This window comes from Misgurnus anguillicaudatus, chromosome 19, assembly GCF_027580225.2.
Source record: "Misgurnus anguillicaudatus chromosome 19, ASM2758022v2, whole genome shotgun sequence".
Classification (NCBI taxonomy): Eukaryota; Metazoa; Chordata; class Actinopteri; order Cypriniformes; family Cobitidae; genus Misgurnus; species Misgurnus anguillicaudatus.
The window spans coordinates 23,368,780-23,392,650 of record NC_073355.2 but is presented as its reverse complement, the minus strand read 5'-3'; the positions used below and the strand labels follow the sequence as shown (position 1 = coordinate 23,392,650).

Genomic DNA, 23,871 nt, shown 5'->3' with positions numbered 1-23,871 from the left:
ACATGTAACTGAAAGGTTATGGACCGGAGCCTACAAAAACAGGAAATTGAAGCTGTATGCGACTAATCACACAGCATATTTCACAGCTTTTCAGGCATGTCTAATGCAAACACCATGCATGCCCTCGTAAACAGATGTCTAAACACATACTGTATACTCACTGTGCATATAAATACATAACACTGATCAAGGTGGGGTTGGATAGAAAAGAGTTTGCGTCTGAAAGGCAATTTGAAAGGCTGCATTGCACCGATAATGGGTTTGAACTGATAACCCAGGTAAGAAAGTAGTACACTTCCATAATATACTTAAAGTGCTCTATTTTTCGCACATTAATTTTGTACTTAATATACAAAAAAATCACCTTTAGTACTTTTTAAGATGTTCTTAAGATTATCTAAGTGTACTTATTTGTGCTATTTTGAGACACCATGAAAATGAACTAAAATGCACTTTTAATATACTATCTCTGTATTAAAAAGTGTATTTATTTAAAGGACAAGTTCAGTATTTTACACTTAAAGCCCTGTTTTCAGATTGTTTATGATGAAATAGAACGGTTTTGACTGAAATTTGGACATATGATGCTGGCCTGAGAATTTTCGGGTGTTTATTGTATCACCTCCCACCTCTACAATGGGTGTATAGGTGCACAGGAATAATCCTTCCTAAAATGCATTAAACTTTCGTTTACAAAGACGTGAAACTCACCGAGTGGTCAGGGGTGTTCACTGATATGCTCACACAAAAATCGCTGCAAAAGATGCTTTCTAACAGGTGTTTTAGCATTCGTTGTAAACTTTTATTTTTCCAAACGCCTGACACCCGTATTCTTCCGTTGAGAGCTTGAATAATAGACACTCCAGCCCAGTTGGTGGCGATAATCCGCCTTTGCCAATTGCTAGAATACAAACAACGTTCCCGGTGCAGAGTAATACCGTACCTCACTGCACATCTAATACAAGCCTGACCACTCTGTGAGTTTCATGTTTTGGTAAACAAAAGTTTAATGCATTTTAGGAAGGATTGTTCCAGTGCACCTATGCAGCCATTATAGAGGTGGGAGGTGATACAATAAACACCCAAAAATTCTCAGGCCAGCATCATATGTCCAAATTTCAGTCAAAACCGTTCTATTTCATCATAAACAATCTGAAAACAGGGCTTTAAGTGTAAAATACCGAACTTGTCCTTTAACACTTGTATTAAACTTGAACCCAACTTTCATACAAAGAATCAAAAATGCTTTGTAATGCACTGGAAGTCGCTTTGGAGAAAAGTATCTGCTAAATGCATAAATGTAAATGTAAAACAGTAATCCTAATATTAAACTAACAAAATAAAAGGTGATCACTTTACTTAAAAGTTGACAAAATGTACAATGTGCCTATTAACTTCTCAAGATTATTGCGTGTTACATGACTGACACTTTCTATCAGTTTTCTTGTGAAATTATACAAATGCACCTAAAGTCATAAAATAGCATGTTATTGAAAACCCATAGCAATGCATATGAAGTTGCAATGTGTGATTTCAATTGTAAAAGGAGAATTATTAAAGGAATTATAACCACTAGATGTCACTATAACACATAAAATGATGAGACAGATGTGAAATTTGACACTTGGAGAAGGATGAATTGTAGAAGTTTAATTCTAGCAGTAAGTCTTGCATGTATAAACTAAAAAACGAGAAAATGAACACTGGTTTGATTGTTGCTTTAGACGGTGAGATCTTACAGACTCTGTTATGAAGCATAAAGACCGGTACCAGGCTGTGACAGGCTTTTGTAAACACATGATGTCTGCTTCAATAACTCATTTCAGATTGATATACCACAGTGAGCACAGATAACTGTGAAGGAGAACTGACCCACACACAATATATCCCAGGCTTGCAGTGTCTAAATAATTACTTAACCTGTTAAGCCCACCGATCCAAATGGGTGGGCCCAATGTGTCTTCATTTACCAACTTTTATGTTTACTATGTTTTCTATTGTTCAAGAACCATATTAAATTTCATAAGCAGTGGCGGCTCGTGACTGCTCATCCGAGGGGCGCAAATTCAAAATAAGTGTTCAAAGTCTCATGTGTGTTGCTTGCGTTTTCACATGACGCAACTAACACGTATTTTGTCAAAATAAGTGCCTTCTGCACACGCGTCAAAACCATTTATGATAAAAGAGACGCTCACGTTCACAAAATACACGCAAGACACTCCCTTAACAGTAAACTCTGAATACGCATGAGATTATGCGAGTATCTGGCAAACGCGGGCGTCTCTTTTATCATAAACCCTTTAGACGCATCTGCAGCAGGCACGTGATGCACAAATACGCACTCGACGCGCAGAACACATATTTTGAAAAAAGGAACTACACACATGACGGGCTACATACATGTTGTGACAAACTTCGCAACTCCCTTGAAAAAATAAGTCACCGGTCGCCACTGTTCATAAAATATGGTTGGGTCAAATGTGGGAAATTTAAAGCAGTGGATGGGTTTGTCCATATTTTGCCCAAACTTAAATGAAACAACCCAGCAGTGTATATATCATTATGGTCAAAGGGTTTACCTTATACATTCATAGCACCACCATGTACCTTCATTCTGAAGCTGTGTTCCAGTCATAAATGCAGACTACTCGCTTCAATTTTTCATGAAATCAAACAAATTTTTGTGCATCACATTTTGAACTTCATCGTCTATAACTTTGTCTTTTTGCAATTCAAATTCAGACAATAATGGTCTTCTTTCAGGAGAATTGTATCTGTAGGTCAGTTGGTTTAGGAACAGCAAATGTTTGCCATTTTCATTGTTTGTGCTGAAAGTGGGGGTTAAGTATTTTCATTTGGTTTCATAAGTGAATGCGATCTAAAGTTTGTATTAATGATTGCCCAGATGTAAAAAATTGTCTGTGTAATTGTGTAAATGTAAGCAAAGGCACATGCATGTTTACACGCTGTCTCCCATCACAAGTCAGGCTATTTGCATGCATGGTTTGTTTTTGTTTAGTTAGTGCTGGGCTGCTGGTGGTCCAGGAAACTTGTAACTCATAATGCTGTTATTATAAGGGCTCAAAATCTGTCACTTAAATTATGCACTGTTGAAATGAAGACTCAACTTCACGCCCTGATACAAACTTCGAAGCATTATACTGTGTATTTATCGCCTTCACAACAAGGTACTGTCTGCATGTAAATAGAAAAGTAGTCTCTCTGTCTCTTTCTGTTTAATACATGCACACACAGAAGGGGTTTTGTTGACATCATTTGTAAATTTCTTTCTCTCTGCCTGTTTTGGTGTTGTGTTTTTAAAGAGCACCAATTATCCGATTCACAATTTGACATTTCCTTTGGTATGTAAGAGTGTATTAGTACATGGTAACGATATGCAATGATATCGTCTCCAACGTAAATCTCTTTCTTGGACTACAACAAACACACGAATTGTAGGCAACAGTTTACTTCCTGGGAACAACATTACTATAATTCCTAAGTTAACTCCTGTTAGCATTGCATTTTGAGCGAATCTTTCAAACATGGTAAGGAGCGTCACATTTCCGGCTGATGCTAATCACAACCTACAGATTAGCTGGCCATGAGGACACAGCACTTTTCAAAGCAATGAGTTTTGTACATGAATCAGTGCGTTTCAGAAAGAGAGGGAAATCTGGAGCTACAAAAAATATTCGGTATATGGAAAATAATGTGTTTTTTAAACCAAATAGGTGCACTTTAAGGTGATATTATAAGAGTGAGGCCCCATGATGAGGAGTCCTGCACAGGGGCCTCTGCTGACAGACTTTTGATATATTTATTTATGAGAAAAACAACTTATCTACATATTCACAAATATTATTTGATAATATAGCGATAACATAGTTCTGAAATCTCATTCGTAGTAATTTTTAAGTGTTAAAAAATAAAGCTCCACGTTATGTACAAGGTTGTAATACTGGCAGGATGCAAGCAGCAAGCAGAGGAGGCTGAGAGCATAAAGTTTCCAATCTACCTCAATAATGTCACAGTGCAGGGATGTCATAATGCAGTCAGGTCATATACTACATCAAATCTTTGATTTAAACAATAATTTACACTATGATCAGGTGTAAATGATTTGATTGAATGAATAAAATGATTTAAATGATGATAAATTTAAAGATTTATTGTCTTTTGAGTTTTGCATGTTTCAATTAAAATAAAATAAAAACAAAGCTAAATAGTTAAAAAGGGTATTAAAAGTATGTTAGACCCTACTTGACTTTTTATAAGATGATTAACTTATAGGTGCACTTCAGAAATTTCTAAAAATATGTTAAAAATCATTAAAGATATGTTTAGGTATAGCCCACATTTACATGATTCTGCGCAGCCTCATGAGGAAAAGTCACAAAACATGTTGAGTGAGTCTAAAATACAGCTAAAGTTACAGACAGCACCTATATGCAAGACTAGACAAGACATTGTTCATGTCTTATTTGTTCATTGCTTGTATGACTTATGAACAGCTCTGAACTCTTTGATTCTTTATAATGTTTACCCATGCTTTCTTTTTCCTATTGTCATCATTACTATTACTATTAGCTTTCATGTATTTTCTAAATATAAAAGGACGGAAGCACAAATAGTGACATGCAGTTGTATCTATAAAGAATAAAACAGTGTGGCATACTATCTAGGAGGCACCAATGTGTTCAAGGTGAATAAGATAAATGTTTGCAGACTGTTTGCATTATGGCTGTTTCACATAGCTGGAAATAGCTTTCATCACTTTCATTACGACACGTTTATTCACTTGGCCGGCACTTGCAGGGTTCATTCAAAGTAGGAAGCATTTGATCGCTTTCTGTTTATTCCACAACAGAGTCTCCACCACAAACCTTAGTCGTTTGACAAAAGCGGATGTGTGGAGTCTGTTCAGTATTTTTTAGTGTTGCTGTTGTCCAGCCAACAAAACACAGATTTTTTGACATTTTTTTAGACAAACATCTCCAGATAACCCCAGCAGAGAGGATTATATGTCATGACTTATGAACTTGACAGTGCAACCTATTGAACAGACTCATGTCTTTAATTGAGATCCATTCATGCATCATTTCTTTTATTCACCACTTCCTGGTCTCTCTTTTTGTACATAATAGCTCTGATTTAGTATCTGTACTGTTTAAATCACTTATTGTACAAGCTCTCTACCACTAACAAAAAGTACAATGGTAACTAAAAGTATCATGTAAACGCACAGTATAGCGTTGTTAGTATTCATCTTAACGTCATGGTATTATTATCATCATCTGTAAGAGTCATCCTATTGTTCTGGTGCATTTCCTGCTCAATCCATTATGAACCAACCTGGACTAATAATGACTAACTAGCTTAGAGCTGATCCAGGGCCTGCTGTGAGATCGAATAGGCCATTCTTCATGTATTTATCCTGGCATTGCCTCTCAGTCAGGGTACCAGGTGTGTCACATTCAAACCCACAAAGGCTGCTATTACATAATGTCCTTGTATGTTTTTTAAAGTTGAAGCACAGTACTGTTATTTTCCAGCACCCTTTGAGTCCCAAACACACCACAGCACTGATTTAGCATCTGAGAGCATTTAATTTTACACACACACAGCTCTCTTTATTGGCTGTTGTCTCAGCCTGATGAGCGGCTTCCCTCTTCCAGTCTATGGAAAATCCAGCCCTGTCAACGGAAAATCTTACAAACTGAACCGCTAACACCACCAGGGACAAAAGTAGTACAGCTTTTAAAGGGACAAAACTTAAAGAACTGATATAAATTCATTAAAGATGATTAAATAATAACTGCATATTAGCATGGATATGTGAACTCCATTGACACTTTCAACACACAAAGTGCTAAAGCGACAAACCCAGTAGTCCTACCCTAAAAAATCACCAGTTTTATCTGTGAAAAATACTGGATTAGACACTCCAGCATCCAGCACGTCCAAAACCCAATAGAAAATCCAAAAAGAACAGCGCGGTTGTCCGTTAGCCGGTCTCTTACCTGCGATTTTGTCCCCCTCCATGGCTAAGTTCACACCCTCCACTGCCACATGTATCCTCTCTCTCCTCCAGCCTTTTTTTGGACTTCCCCTTTCTGTCGTAGCTTGCTAACGCTTTCCCCTCCTTCCTTCTCTCTCTCTCTCTCTCTCTCTTTTCTTAACTCTACCCCAACCTTCCTCTTTAATTCCTTCCGTGTGCCATAATAATGAGCGGATGCAGAATTACATCATACCCATGTGCTGATCATATGGCGTTTTTCTTGCTCGTTCACTTTGGTTGTTTTTACATTTTTCTTTCTGCTCTTTTAGGCTTTCTGTCCACTGAAACTGAGGAAGCATTGTGTGTGTGAGATGGAAACCCAAGGCCATGTGATGTGTTTCTTCCTAAAATATCTCCTCTCAGTGGCTTAAGGAATCCTGGACTGCTCTCTGATTTCCTGGCGAGCATTCAAGAAGTGACAGAAGATAACCAACATCACACCAGAGCGCTTGGAAACACTTACTCAGAACATACACGAGCAATTTTATATCTTGCCTTTCCTAATTTCTAGTATGTCCAAGCCATACTCCGTCTTTCTTTGTGTTCCTCAATGTGGGCAATAGCAGTCCAGTGTTTGGAGTGGGGATGATGTGTTTTTTTTCAGGAAGTGGGAATGACCTTTGGCTTATCCATTGGGGAGGTCCAGGGTTATTTAGCGAGCAGGCAGCTGGGAGGGGGCGCAAATACTTGTGAAGAAATACAAACTTTTGGTCAAGATGTCAAACACACTCTGGTGTATTAGTAAGGATAAATTAGGCAACCTGGTCTCATATTTGTGACCTTGCCTGTGTTAACCATTTTTTTGTGGTTTACATAAAATCATCCTACATAATGTGAGAAACGTTGTATGAAAATATAACCTTGATATTTTTAATATTGACTGAGTAAAACTACATCAAAGATTAAAATCAAGGTAAAATTAATAGACAAAATCAAACTTGCTCATGCTCATAATCTCTTTAGCATGGATTTCACATTTTATTGATCATAGTATTGGTACCAGTGCAGGCGCAGGAATAGCCGAGACTGTGTTAAAGCACTTCAAAGTCTTTCAATAATTTGTGCTTTTAATAATCTGCTAGTATGACTTCAATCATACAGATTTCAAACAGATTTCCAAGCACTCCCCCATCTGCCATTGGTCACCCAAACAGATAGTCTTGCCCCACTAATCAGAGATGAAAGAACATCGAAAAATACACACTTTAGTTTTAAGGTTCACTTTAGGATTTAAAGGTCCAGTGTGTAGATTTTTAGTGGCATCTAGTGGTGAGCCTGTGAATTGCAACTAATCGATCAGTCCACAGCTCACCCGTCCTTTTCGAAACGCATAGAGAAGCTACAGTAGCGGCCACAGGACAACTCGTCATTGTCTGAGACAATGTATAGTGGTATGGTGGCGCAAAATGGTGATTTAAATGTAAGAGGACCTGCGGTGTAAAAACTCATTCTAATGCGGGTTTCACATAGGACACGGTGTGCTTTCCGCTCGCCGCTGGGTTCAGCGCAGCCAAGCGATTGGCGCTTTGCTGGCCAGACCAAAGTAGGCGGAGTTTTCAAAACGTTCAGTTTGAAACGTCTAGTCATTTGATTGTTTTCCCACCTTTACTATAAATGACTACAGTATTTATATTTGGGTTAAATAGCGGATGAGGAATATAGCCGCTGATGTTGCCCACCTCCATTTCACGTAACTTAACCTGCCTACTTACAACAAGCTACCTGACTTAAAACACACCTGACATGCCAACTTGAATTGTGTTTCCATGGCACATCTTTCCCTCGGATGTATCTGTAGAAGCGTAAACTTGTATTATAAACCTCCAGGAATTCCGTCACACAGTGCAAGCTTTTCGTCCATTGCCGCGTTTCTATTGGCTGCGCGGGTAATTGTCCCAGAGCGCAGCGCAAAAGTTAAACTATTTTGAACTTTGTCCGCCGCGCTAGCGCTTTGCTCGACGCAACAACAAACCGTCCTTGCGCAGCGCAAGCCATTGAAATGAATGGGTTTCATAGTGCAGCGCACACCACATCCTATGTGAAATCCCCATTAAAGCAATACATTTCATTTTTTAAGAATTTTTTTTTTAATTAAATTAAAAGTTGTGATTTTCTAGGCAGATATGACTAGAAACTATACTCTCATTCTGGCGTAATAATCAAGGACTTTGCTGCCGTAACATGGCTGCAGGAGGCGCAATGATATTACGTAGTGCCCGAAAATAGCTATTAAAAGTTACCAAAGGGACTATTTTCAGCGTAACATCAGCGCCTCCTGCAGCCATGTTACGGCAGCAAAGTCCTTGATTATTAAGCCAGAATGAGCGTATAGTTCATAGCCATATCTGCCTAGAAAACCACAACTTTAATTTTTTCGTCAGTCTTAGTACATTATGTAACTACAAAAGGGTCAAGTTTTAAATAGGAAAAAAATTGAAACTCTTTGGTTATTTTTTAGCACGATGCTAATGGTCTAATCAGATTCAATGGATTATGCTAAGCTATGCTAAAAGTGGTACCACCAGACCCGGAGATCGGCTGAATGGATTCCAAAACGGTAAGAATCAAATGTTTAACTCTAGGGGAGCTGGTAAATAAGCATATTTTCAAAGAAGTGTCCCTTTAAGTAGCAATGGCATCATATAATACAGGAAATGACACACAACCAAAAATGAATGAGCAAATGCTGATAAACTGAGTTGACAGATATCCTGTGCTTGCACCTTTGTACTAACAAATGTAACACATGTCTTTCCTAGGGCCTCTTAACACAGGAACAATACTGCCTCTATGAGAGAGTTCATAGATCTACACCCACTGTAAGACTCATAGCATTAAATTCCCAGACACATGACAATTCCTAGATCTCAAAGAGAGGCTGTGTCACAGTTTTGGCCAGCAATAGACTGTGCAAGCAGCACATGACACACAATAATCCACAAAGAAATCTCAGCAAAGGCTAACCAATCTCACCAAACATACATGATGTCACATTGTGGTGTTCGCAAAGGTCAAGAATGAGTCTGAAATGTATTGTTAACCTTATGTAGTTAAAGACAAAGAATGAACTTTCTATGGTTCTTTCCTACAGAGGGCAGCACTTTGTATAACATTCGATCAGTCAGTGATGTTAAGTACAATGTCTGCTTTTAATACAGCCTCGCAGACGTCTGGCATCTTACAAACAAACATTGGCAGAGTATCTTTTGTTCTCCATAATCATACATACACTGTGATACTGTTTGGTCTAACAGATTGCACCAACAATATCGCAGTATCATCCATGATACTGTAAAGTAAAAAAAAATTATTTTCCAGAGAAAATAAATAACGTCAGTATCCAAAAGCAACAAATGCACTACATTCTTTAGATGACTGTAAATGGAATCAGACCATCTAAGACTTAATAGTTTGTCAAACTAACTAATAATCTCAACCATAGAGAAGAAAAAACACACATTCGCATACCTATACACCCACATACAAAATCTTAAAATGTCTAACCCCCTGGACGATACACACAAGCACATTATTTAGCATTCTTGACCCAGTGTATGCTATTTGTGAGCATGTGTTTATGTGGATCTCATGAAGATCTCTGGATCTTAAACCAGCCACCATATGCAGATGTGCTGACATTGCAAAAGCAATCCCGCTGTTAAGAGGATGTTTCAGCGGTGAGATATTACAACACTCTGTTACACATACACAAACAGACACAAATGCACCCGGGTGTAAAACTCACGCAACAACATATGTTCAGACATGCACGCATCATGTACATTACCTGTGTATATACACAACAGTGTCACCTCTGTCCATTAAAATGTTTCCAAAACATAAACAATACATGAAGTGGATAGACTGCATGCATACATATACATAGACACAAACATATACATACATATACATCAGGGTGGTCCTTATTATTTAACTTTTAAAAGTTCATGCTCTCACCCCATGAATATGTTTGAATAAAAAAATGAGGCAAATTTTTTCAATATGAATTAATATTTAGAGGTTTGAAGTTTAACACATTGGCGTATTATGTGATACTTTGTTCTAGCATGTATAATTGTTTAATAATATATACTTATGACAGCAATGGACTTATTTGATCATGCTCCATGCATTCAAAACTCCTGTTTTGCTTGTGATATGTCTTTCATGGGAAGAAAGCTTCAATGTGAATGAAGCACAATATATACACTGAGACAATGGCTGAAGCAACACAAAGCAAGTCAGCTATATGGTTACTCGGACTGAAATAACTGGAACAAAGTTACACTCCATGAAACAAGTTTTATGTGTGTTGTGCGTTTTTAAATGGTACAGTTTTTGCAAAAATATTTGATTTCGGAAATATTCAAAGGCTTTGAGCAACCTCTAGATATTGTAGGAACAATTCAAAACATTGCACAGTGTGTTTTTATTGATATCCTAACACATTTAGGCGGTGAGAGTTGAACATTTAAAATAAATAGTAGGGCTGTCAAAAGATTAATCGCGATTAATCGCATCCAAAATAAAAGTTTGTGTTTACATAACATATGTGTGTGTACAATGTATAATTATTATTTATATATAAAAACACACCCAATTATGTATATATTTAAGATTTTTTTATATTTATATATAAAATATTTATATTTATATATAATATAAATTATATAAATGTATATACAGTATATAAATGCAAATATTTCTTAAATATATACCTGAATGTGTGTGTATTTATATATAAATAATAATTATACATCGTACACACACATATGTTATGTAAACACAAACTTTTATTATGGATGCGATTAATCACGATTAATCTTTTGACAGCCCTAATAAATAGATTTGACCCGTTATAAGGACCACCCTGATATACATAGATGGCTACACAAACACAGTAACTACACCCACAATGAAACCGTGAAAAATTGTGTACATTAAATAAAAAAATGTGTACATTAAATAAAAAACAAGTAGTTGAAAAGATTTATTTACAGCTGTTACATACATGTACAGTATTTCTCAAATTAAATTTATATTAGATTTGAATATTTTAACAAACTGTTGCTACTACCTGACATATTAATAATGTAGTTACTGCATTTTACATTTGCACTGCAGTATTCTGCACTGTAAAAATTCCTTGTTGGACCTAAATTTATCAGTTTAATTAACTTGAGTTTACAAATAATTCCAACTTTCTCGAGTAGTGAGTTGCTATAAATTATAAAAAATATAGCTGAAATAACTTAGGCTAATGCAACTCTTCTCTAAAGTTAAAATGAATTGTATTCAACTTGCAACAAGGAATTTTTTTTACAGTGTGTGCAAGACTGCAATTTTAATTGCAATTTTAATAAAGTGTGTAAATGTGTCACTTACCGCTACCAGTGGGACTGGTTGCATCTCCTCTTTCTGGCCTTCTCATCCTGCCACTGCCACTGGTGGACCTCGCGATACCTGTCAACACAGAAGACAAAGAAACACAATTCGGATTTACTGATTGCCGCTTAGAGACAAGGACACTGAGAAAGAGACAATAGACACAATGTCCAGAAGAAATAGAGCAGAGGAGAGCAGATGTAAAACAGACATTTAAGTAATGACGCTCTGCCCACTTAACATTATGGTCCGCATGTGTCTGCAAAATCAAGACAGATGGGCCACAAACAAACAGAGAGGGATCAAACGCTGCTGACTTATCAAGTCTGTACTGGAATAGAAACACTTAAGATCAATAGGATAGTGTTAATGTATCAGATATCGTAAAAGAAAAGAGTTTTACAAAGTGACAGTGTTTATAATTATCATAAATTTAATAAAAATACAGAGATGAAAGGATAAACCAGAATCTGCTGTGTGTGCAGGTTTGGTGAACTAGGTCATGTATCTTGATAGACGTGTCATGCCAATAGTAGTTGTGGTTATTTAAAGTACATTAATGTTAAATTAGTATACTACTATAATGCATTTGAATAGATGAAACCCTCACAGCAAGGTGGTCCCCAGTGTAAGCCCCTGCTAGGTCATGTATGTTTGCATGTTTTGTGTCAACATGGGTTTACTCTTGGCACTCCAGTTTCCTCTTATAGGTTAAAAACATGCAAGTTACGTCAATTGGAGATACCAAAATTGCCCCTTCCCAAACCTGTGTATGGATCAACTTGTTTATGGATTAAATGGTTCTCACCATGAATATAGCCATAGATGCTGGACTGGCGTAAAGAATAAATAAAGAAGCATAGGTACATTTTACAAAACATGTTAAAAACATTTCGGTGTAACATTTCACCCCATTGGTAGCAATGTACGTCACAAAGGAGTGTTGAACGTGTGAATTTCCTTATGGAAACAATAAAACTGTGCATCAGTGTTGAGAAAGCATCAGATGTGCAGGTTTATTCATGGTTTCTGCTAAATCCCAGCCAGAAGCTCTGGGGTGAGTCAGTGAGTCAGCGAGCTCTGTGATTTAATGCCATAAAAGTTAACATGCATATCTGGTTAAAAATCTGACATCTCATCACTTTCAAACATTGGGAATTTCTCTGTAAACCCTTATTTATCAGATTGAATGGCAACAAGCAAGTCATGAAATTATTTTTAAGCGAACAGTTATGTGCATTTTTGGACATCTATGGACAAAATCTTTCTTCAACAAAAATACCAATGTACTGTATAATTGGCGTGGAGTAGACCACTGGCATGAGTTCATCGTGGTTTCCAAACCAGAGTCCATGAGTTGATGGCAAATTTCTCTTTAAAGACCCATTGTGGAGAAAATCAGGTTTTTATTGTTGTTTATTTGTCTATGTGGTCTTTTTAATATGTTTTAAGACAAGTCATGTGAAAATTCATCATTTAACGCCACTGCTGCATATTTTCTCCATAAAATTGGAGACAGTCTTATTCCCTCAGATTCAAATAGCCTTAGTTTCCAATGTCAAATTTTTAAATTCTCTCAATATATATACACACATTAAAATGAGTCATAGAAAAGTTCTTTTAAATATTTATTAAATATTTTTTTAAAAAATCACTGTTTTTACAGACTTTTTTGGCAAAACAAACAGACAGTTCAAGTAATCAGTTCATTTCAAGTTGAATTTCATGTAGCAGTACAAAAATATATCAACATAAGAACAATAAGGACAAGAATAAGAACAAATACCTAATGTAAATCAAATACAAAACATAGATATTGCCACATACAGTAAAGAACAAACAACGATACTATTACGATAGTGAAGACTGGGGTGAAGGCATTTCTGCCATCCGGTGTGTATGTTCTTCATAGCACTGAAATGGAGGCTGTCAGTCAGTCAGAGTTCAGAGCACCAGGAACAAGCAGCAGCTTCCCTAAAATTCAAATCCAAACATTAATCAGTTTTAGAGTTTCAAAGTGTAAATTAATTTCCCTCACATTCATTTCCGCCTTCGCAACTTTAAAACATATAAAATCCACGTTCATTGAGCGCCCGGAGCAGAGCCAGTATGACAAAGTTTCTCCGAGCGGGAAACTCAGCGTATCACATATTGAGGTAATTCGTGTAACGTTAATTGTCAGCAGAGAAATGCAAAATACTCAAGCCTTAGTCATGAATACAAATGTAAACGCTATACCGCTAATGTAAAAAGTTACGTTATAGTAATTTCTAATCTGCGTGTCTGTTTATTAAAATGATATGACGTTAACTTAAGTATTTAAATGCTGAATGAGTTTCCCCATTACATTATGCTAGATAGGTCATGCTAGCCTGTAAACCTGGCTATAGCCTAGGTAAAACGGTGCCAGTCACCTTATAAAAACTGAACTAGTAACCTTATAAAAATTATAGTGTTAGTGCTGAACGCAGACGTGTAATTATTGTTAATTCCTCCTTACCTGACAAACGTGTCCTGTTCGCGCTGTTATGCAGATAACCGTCCATCACAACTTCTGCGTTCGGTCTCTCCCAGAACTCTCTCGCGTTTTCACCTGTGCGCATGCGCAAACCGTGCTTAATCTAATAAAGTCGTTTGATCGAATGTATAATATTAATTTCATTGTTATGTTATAATATTATATTGTATCAATCTAAGAAAATAGTTTGATCAAATGTATCATTTGAATTTCATTGTTGTTATAATTTTATATTGTATCAATCTTAGAAAATAGTTTGATTGAATGTATAACTTGAATTTCATTGTTATGTTATAATTTTATATTGTTTCAGTCTAAGAAAATATTTTGATTGAATGTATAATTTGAATTTCATTGTTATGTTATAATTTTATATTGTATCAATCTAAGAAAATAGATTGAAAGACACATACAAATTACAAAATGTAATTTTACTTAACAATCTAATAATTTTAGGCTATTGGAATGAAAAAAATTATATCAAATGAAAAACAGCTATGTTTTACTTTTTACAGTGCAGTTGAAGATGTGACTCAGTAGTTCGAGTTATAGGATGCATTCCAATTCAGGGGCTGCGTCCTTCGAAGGCCAATGATGTCACCGGGCCATGTGGAAGACTGTCCCAATTCGAAGGCTCCTTCACATGCAGCCTCCAAATGTTGCCTTGGTTTTCCCTAAAAATAAGGATCCCTAGGGTGCATCCCAATTCAGGGGCTGCGGCCTTCCAAGGCCTTATTTGAAGGCAAATGACATCACAGGGCCGCAATGAAGGCTGTCCCAATTCGAAGGCTCTTTCACATACAAGCCTCCAAATGTGGCCTTTTGTTCCCCTGAAACCAAGGATCCATAGATCTATCTATCCAAAGATTCAATGCCCGCCCGTGACATCTGGGTATTTTGCAATAAACATTCAAAACTGTAGTTAAATAAAAGTGTATATTTTGCAAATTAAAGGTCCTTGTTTTACTATTATAAATTATGTTTAAGTGATTAGATTTTTACTTTTATTTACTTTTTATTTACTTGTATTTACAGATGCGTAATCACGACAACGCACGTGCATCCGATGAAACCATAGGGAGACTTTAATTAAAGATCGAAATAACATTTAAACTACGTTTAAGTCAGCACAATGCTAATGTGAATGTAAGAAATAGCCCAATAAAGCAATACATCTTTTTGGTTAAGCGCGAGTATGCATTATACATTCAGCAATTACAAACTGGATTGAGTATACAGTAAATTCTGTACCACACCTTCCCACAATGCACCTCAGCTTCCACACAAAGTATTGAAAATACTTGCTGACTTACGCTCAAAGCACGCCAGTGGAAACACACATTCGTTTCTTTGAATGTTGACTTGCGCACCCGATTAAATCAGTCAAACCCAAAGCTGTTGTTAAATGCTTTGGTTTATTCCAGGACATCTACATAAACTGTACCCAGACACAATACCAACCAGCCATTTTAGGCATTGAACTAAATTCAAAAATTGAATAAAATGAATTCAATTTACAGGATGTTTGTACTTGTTGAACATTCAGGAGATTCTGATTAAAGTTAGGCAGTATTTTCTCACAACTCCTTAGAGACCTTAAACACTAAATAGTCCCAGGTAAATTACAGCACATAATCACACAATAAAGATTTTGAAACAGACTGGGTGAGGTAAAAGTGCACATAAGGATCACAACAATGCATATATCACACAAATACTTCCTTTAGGCTAAATACTACTGACAAAATGAAGTGATTTTTTTATTTACCCACTACAGAGATAAGAAAGGGTGCGATCATTTTGGTTGTTTTCCATGTAAATATAAGGGGTTCCTTCACATAACATTGAGACATGACTGAACAGGTCAGTATTGCCAAATACAAACTCAAATGTGGGTTGCATCACACGCTGTGTGGCCTGCCTGAGACCTACACTGTCATTTATTTTAACTTCTTACTGTCTTCTGTTTAACTTCAAATCATGTTTAATGTCACAATAATCCATGTCATTAGATGACAGTTAAAAGTGTCATCTCAATTTTCTTTCACTGCAATAAATGGTAATCATCAAGTGCTCCTTTAAAGAGATTGTTTAACCCAAAATGAAAATTCTGTCATTTTTTATTTACTCACCCTGTATGAGTTTTTTTATTTTAAAGAACACAAAGGAAGATATTTTGCTAAAAAATGGTAAGCACACAGCTGCCGTAACTATTGACTTCAATAGTAGGAAAACAAATATTATGGAAGTATTGTGATAAATGATGAAAAAGATATTTTGATAAATGATGGTAAGCACTCAGTTGACAGTACCCATTGAATTCAATCATATTTGTTTTTCCTTCTTTGGAAGTCAGCTGTGTGCTTACCATCATTTATCAAAATATCTTCTTTTGTGTTCATCAGAAAAAAGAAATTTATGCAGTACAGGTCTAAAACAACACGAGGATGAGAAAATGATGACAGAATTTTCATTTTTGAGTAAACTATCCCTTTAAGGCATTCACTGTACATGGTCAACATTAAATGCTTGACTTACAGCGCATTAATGCAGTCCATTTACAATAAATATCGACCATTTTGGGGAAAACTGTTATGATCATAACTTTGCTGTAAATGTATACTTCACAGATGAGCATTTTGTGAGATCAGCATTACATACTTAGACCCTGTTTACATTAGAGCATTTGCGTTTTAAAACGGCATTTTAAAATGAATCTTCATCCACGCTTTACACGACCATAAACGCATGAAACATGACCAATCACGTAACTGGGCATGCGCATAAAAGTGTTAAATAACTTATTACTCTAATAATAGCTTACCTTTGCGCGTTTATGCAGCCTACAGGTGTGCGATATTGACAAAAATTCATACCAGGGTCCTTTGCCGCCAACTACAACAGACACTATTTTTGAACCTATAAAAATGTGTTTGGGAAAGTCTTATATGGGTGATTCTCACGAAACCATTGAAACACCACGGCACTAATGATTTTAGCTTTAAAATGTGTAATATAGTAACATTAAAAAGCATCAGAATTAACACAATACTGTGTTCTACCTTGCACAATGTGTGATTTCAACATAAGAATTTATAATTGGAAATTTTATCTCATTTTCTGCTGAAATTCTCATTACCGCAATGTGTCCGGCTGTGTTTGAACATGCATTATGTTGTAATTTAATCAAATTAACACAAAAATATTGTTTTGCTAGACTACTTTAGATGACAGAAAAAATATTTACTGAATATTCATGTATAATAATAATGAAGAAAAATTTGGAAAATGATGTGTCCATGCCTGATGTTCTCATCCTCCTCAACACTTTTTGAGAACAGTTTAAGCACAAATACAGAATTTTAATAAAGTTTGATTTTGAGTGACCAAGCACATGGACTAGTTACTTCAAGATGGCTACCAGATAAAATCATTTTTTTACAGTTAATTTGAAATATTGTCTTGTCAGAATGCTTACACGACATTTTGATTATCATTACCGCAACAGATGCTTATTAAATGTTAATTTAATTAATAGAAGCATAATACTTTGATTTTAAATGCATGTGCAGAATCTCCAAATTATGTTCTTTCAGGTTTGTCATGGCATTTTGAAAATATGTCAGGGTTGATGTTTTCTGTCTGTTGCGGTAATGAGATTTTTTAGGACAATTTTTTTTAATTATGTTACAAAAAGTGTTAAATGATAAGTAAACGTTTTTAAATTAATGTTCCCACTTACTCCAGACTTTGTTTTTCAATGTCTGGTGGGAAAAAAAAGTAAATTTAAGCAATTTTTACATTTTCATACATTTTTAAAACCAAGTTTTCGTGAGAATCACCCATATTGTTCTAGCTCCCCCCTACCACATATTAATATGATTAATAGGTTAATGTTGATGTTATAAACCAAACAGAAAGGTCTTTATGATTTAAAAAGGAAGCATTCAAGTGAACAGTACAGTAGCAAACTTGAAGCAAAAATAAATTTTAGCAAATGCAAACTTAAATCAAACATAATAAGAGGTGAAGTATAGCCTTAGCCTACAGAAATGCTTATTCCTTTAATGTGTAGGGAGTTCCTCTTCAGCCATTTCACGCTGGTATATTTATAATAGTTCAACGTTCGCAGTTCATATTTATGATCTTATAGTCCATTTGAATATTTTCGTACGAACCGACTGTATACTTCAGAAAAACATCAAATAACTTCTTCCCTTACCTGTCACTGTTAAGTGCATGTGTGTGTTCCCTCACACGTGTTCTCCAGCAAAAAAGCGTGGCCGGCTAAAGTATTAAAAATTATGTATAAGGATACATGTTAAAACGATCTGATATAGCGTTTATAACAGCTGGTTGGTAGATGTTTACTATTTTTGGCAAAACCTCCATTGCAAACCTCCATTTACCTGAATAAAAATATTTTTTACTGTCACGTTAACATCAGCTGTTCGTTTACATAAGACTCCGTCTACGTTCATTTACAATGCAGCGCAACGTCTGAGTTCTCAAACTAAAACAGGGTCTTCAGCATTTACGAACGACTCCGTTTATGAGGGTCGAAAACAGTGGTGTAGTATAAATGAAAGGCGTAATTGTGGCAAAAGTAATGCGTTTTAAAAGGTAGACGCATTAATGTAAACATAGCCTTATCTCTATGCAAAGAAACATTATTTCATTTCGGATCATGTGGGATGTTTTATTAGTTTTACATTCAGCTTTACTTTCTCCAGACACCAGATCATTCCGTCACTGTCACTGTATCTAAAAAAACTGGAGTACCATCTACTCAATTGTGTTTCAAATGACTTTTTTCTCCATGTCAGCGATAATTGAAAGGGACAGAACATTTCATAGAGACAAATACATGACGTTGCAGATCGACAGTGAGCTGTATGCTGCAAATGTTCAAGTTAAAATCAGCTAAATGGCGGCCAGTGACTTCTTTTTTCGAGGGCACTCAATGCGAAGTTCGTCACAACATGTTTGTAGCCCGTCACGTGTGTCGTTCCTTTTCTCAAAATATGTGTTCTACGCGTCATGAGATCCTGTGTGCATCAAGTGTCTTGTCAAAATAAGTGCCTGCTGCAGACGCGTCTAAAGGGTTTATGATAAAAGAGACGCTCGCGTCAATTTGCCAGATTCTCGCATAATCTCATGCGTAATCAGAGTTTACTGTTAAAGCCACTCTATGCAATTTGGCGTTTTTGTCAAACAGCTACCCCTAGAGTCGCTGGAGAATACTTGCAACTGTCGTAATTTCCCACTCTAGTACTCCAAAGATAATGACCAGGTAATGTTTCACAGTTTCATACAAATATTAGGCTATTGCATAGTCTACTAAACTACAGATGATGGTAATAGGATAGTAAGAAATTTATTCCAAGTGTAGAGTGTATATAATAATAAAGTACCGCGTTTGCTAGCTTATAAAGTTTTTACATGATTGCAGCTAAATCACAAGTAAACATTACAAAATGCCATGACAAAATTAATTGTGTACGTTGCATTATTTCATAACATTGTTCGTTATAATGTCACTATACATGATTATTGCTATTTATCATAATAGTTTGCAAATTGTGCATGTTTACACTATTTACAACCTCTAGGCTTATTTATGTCCAGATAATTATGTGAGATATTGATTGTTGTCATGATAATCGCATGACATACTACAAGCAAGCGCAACAACATACAGCATAGATCGCAAACAAGTTTACAAATGAGAGATTTACTTACTAGTCCATCAACAAGATCGCCAGATCAGCATCCATGCTGTCTTTTAGCTCACGCCAACGAGTAAAGACCTGACCGAGTGGGACTCTTGTCCGGTTCCTAACATGGTCAGATTCTCTTTTCCTACTCACTTCCGAACGCGCTTTCTTAACTTTTAAATCGTTTAGCCTCACGTCTCAAATTCGGGCGTGCAGTTGTTGTTATAGGCCTGATCGACTTCATGCAGAGCTACAAGAACCGCCAGCCAGATGACGTCAAAGTGCCGTCTCGGATCATTCTCGCGGTACTTTGACGTCATCCGGCGGTCGGTTTTTGCAGCGCCACACGAAGTCGAACAAGCCTAACATGTGTGACGTCGTTGCCGTAAAGCAAGTCGTGATTCTCGCGAGATTTGTCAGGGACGGTTCTCTCAAGCTTGCATTGCTGGTTTTGTTAGTGGCGTCGTCCCCGAGCTTCAACAGGAGGATGATTCGCCTTACTATGACTTTGTTTACCACCAAAATAACTTTGAAGCTGTTATATTAAGGTAAAATAACTGCATAGTGTGTCTTTAAGGGAGTGTCTTGCGTGTATTTTGTAAACGTGAACGTCTCTTTTATCATAAACGGTTTTGACACATGTGCAGCAAGCACTTATTTTGATAAAACACGTGATGCACATGGTTCACATGACGCAACAAACACATATTTTGAAAACACGAGCAACACACATGACACTCCAGTCCGAACACTTATTTTGAATTTGCGCCCCTCGGATGAGCAGTCACAAGCTGCCACTGGCTAAATAATTCAATACTGCCACATGAGCAAACATATATTTTAGTAAAAATAAAGCAATAACAATTAAGCTGTTTAATAAAAGTTTCATGGCTAGTAAAAATGTTTATGGGCAATAAATGTTCTTGTACTATGAACTCTTCTTTGTGCACTGGAGCCTGGGGTGCAACATAAAGCTTTTGCATTGACAACACTCACCTTTGCCAAAAACCTCAATGTTTTCAACAAATTTAATTTGTTTCACATTTTTAAGACATTGTTCAAAAGCAGCTTTGTAGATATTAGAAAAACAAGGAGTGGGAAAGAAATTGTCCCCTTCACAATCCCCACAGTGAGCAAGATAAAAGGCAAAAGTGGCAGGGAAAGTCCCTGAGGCGTTTTAAGTATATGATGTAAGGGATGTTTGGAGGTCTCTGGGTTTGCGAAGAGTGCCATCTTTACACACACCCTGCGAGATGAAGCGCCGTTATCAATCCACCGCATTCTTGTGTCAACACTCAGTAGTCAGAAAGCCAACAATCTTGGTCTTGAGTGACAAAGACAGGGAGACACGGAGGAGGTGAGAAAAACCAAACCATCTGTCAATTTCAGTGTCAGATCAAGCGCCGTCAGAGAAGAAGATGATCACGCACATGTGAAACGCGTGACGCTCGCTGAAAATCACTGTGATCAACAAGCTGGAGGGCACAGAGGAATTTCAAAGCGCTCCGGCCTTGAGTTAATTTCACAGCGGGTTTGCACTGCCGCTGACTCACCTGTCAGCCCGTATGTGATGACAGGGCAGGTCAGGAAAGGGGAGGCGGGGAATGAAGGAGAAGGAGCCAGAAACTGATAAAAAAGCGTTATAGTGCAGAGTCTTTATTGCCTCAGTAAGCTCTGTTGGGCAATCGTCCAAAATAAAGGATTAACAGAGAGTTCAATTCATCCCCTCATAATGATTCACTTCGAGACGAGAGGCGTATTTTAGCATGAAACCTTGCAGAATAGCACATGGAAAGCATTGCAACTTGCAGAAGTCGCTTTTCACCGACAAAACGGTGCACACGATTAGTCCAAGAAGTTACACCCAAGCAACGCACAATGTGTCTAGATTAATAAATTATTGATGTGATTCATGCCACCTATCTGTGAATAGAGCTGTTAGTGCTGGTGTTTGACGTCTTGTAAGTTACTGATTTACCTCAGGATCTCAGGGCGTGACCCAGAGTCCATGGCAGAACACATACGTGCACACCCAAGTGTTGCTGCTTATCCAGTAAAATGCATTAATCAATCAAAGGAAGTGTCTTAAATTTGACAACACATTATGTGAATGCATTTGAATGCTTCTCGCAGGTTCTTCTTGCAGTCGGCGGAGGCCAAGGTTGCACATGAGAGATATTCTTCCAATGAGATCAGCTTTTACACATACACAGCCGAATGTGCTGCCAGGGAGGCGAGGAGAAAAAGCACCGACTGATTACATGATCCAACATGTGTGCGAGAGGAGTTGGGCTGTGACAATGACTTTGGCAGGCCCGGGGAAACGCTACATTCCTGCCAAATCATTGTGTACACAGAGAGTTCGCCTTATGCATCTGTGGAGATTATAGGGAAGGAGACATGCCGCTCTTCTCAATGGAAGGGCTTTATGTAGCGCCCCGGGCCTCGTTGCACAATGAAACAGGACATATCGCAAGCAAAGACCCCACATAAAAGTGTTCGCCATATTACAAAATACACCCCCACGGGCCACAAAACTGAGCTGGTGGGATCACACCAAATGTTTTTAGAAATACAAACACTGAGGTTTACTTTTAGGAATATGATAAAGAAACTTTCAAAAAGTACATTAATGCCATTTTGTGTTATTTACATAATTTGTGTCATCCAAAATTAAAAACACACTTGGTATATAATATATTAAATGGTGCACAAAGTGTTTTTCTATGCTAAATAAAAAATCTGACGCACTTCTGATGGAAAATGTACAATGCATTAGCAAAATTATCTTACATTTTTTCACTTTTATTAGGGGAAAACTCATAGATAACTTACTAAGGTCCACGTGATTATTTGACAACCGTTAAAAAACAATTACTCATGATGCATACAATAGCCTAAAGGCTAACTTACTTGATATAAAAACGGTTTAAGGTGGCACAGCGATAGTAAACTTATCAGGTTTGCTTTCACTTTGACAGAGTAGTAAATGATCTAAATGTACAGTTATGATAGGAAAGCAGATATCCTGTCAGGCTTTTGACACGAGCCCAGTGGAAATTTTGGCGGTCGTTTATAGTTAATAATTTAGCAGACGCCATTATCCAAATAAGTGAGCACATATACTCACCAGATGATGTTTTCTTCATTTTCTCCTGAGAATCTCAACTTCAGTCTATCAAATCCGTATCTGAGATCGCAACATCTGAAACACGTTTGTTCGTTTCGTGCAAATGTTCCCTCTCTATAAAGCGCACGTGAAGCGGGATAAATTTTTTTGGATTTAATTCGCCTTTGTGCTAAAGCGACTGAATTATCAAGACTGTAAACTCCCACACACCTCCAGCTTTACCTGTACACACACACATACACACCTGTGGGCAAACCCCGCCTCGCGCATAGACACACGCGCGAATTACTCCAATGGGTATAATATAATATTGTACAACATTGTGTAAGGTTTACATATTAGCGTATTAGTAAAGTAAAGATTTGCATTGTACCTGCTGTAAATGAACAGATTTTTTGCAGTTCACAAAAAGCTAAATAAAAAACACTAAATATTTAGAGATTACTGTATACAGAAGGTCAGAGAAGCTTATAGACTACAATATGTTTTCAAAGTTTTCAAGATCTTCTGAAAGGAGGAATTGTCATTTTATTTTACCATATTGTGTCAGTTATGACACTTGAATAGAAGTAATAATACAAAGTTAGAAAACCAACCTCACACCAAAAACATGCTCTCAGTTAAGGAATGCATTTGACAAATGCTTTATCAATAGTGACTTATATTGCATTACAAGGTACATATATTATCAATATGTGTGATACCCAGGAAATACCCATGACCTGTTGCACTGCTCTACCAAATTGAGCTACAGGACCTCAGTGCATACACATGTATCAAAAAATACACAAATTAAACACAACATATTGAAAACATGTGCACTCACCTTATACAGGGTTCCACACCTTAGTTAACTTTAAATTCAAGACCTTTAAAGTACTTTCCAGATCCAAAACCCTCAAATTCAAGGACTAAATGTGGGGACACATTTCATGTGAGAGCAAGGTTACATCGTGTTACCTTTTAAGATACATTGTTACAGTTCCCTTTTGAGGGAACTCGCGCTGCATCACTGCGGTGACACTTTGGGGACACCTCCAGGGGTAAGTGCGTTTGAATG

General features: G+C 36.9%; 1 protein-coding gene across 3 annotated transcripts in view; it reads right to left on the bottom strand.

The window, feature by feature from the left end:
• Window positions 1-23,871, bottom strand: part of septin9a (septin 9a) — a 113,827-nt gene that overhangs the window by 69,323 nt on the left and 20,633 nt on the right. Inside the window, exons 1-2 of one of the 3 annotated variants that reach the window (XM_055193366.2) lie at window positions 22,812-23,018; window positions 11,447-11,524 (exon numbers count right to left, since the gene is read on the bottom strand). In XM_055193366.2, the coding sequence (XP_055049341.1) occupies window positions 11,447-11,524; window positions 22,812-22,830 (97 nt within the window). In that variant the 5' untranslated portion in view covers window positions 22,831-23,018. Of the gene's footprint in view, window positions 1-6,023; window positions 6,180-11,446; window positions 11,525-22,811; window positions 23,019-23,871 lie in introns of those variants that run through there. The other 2 variants (XM_055193357.2, XM_055193381.2) reach the window with 2 other exon arrangements.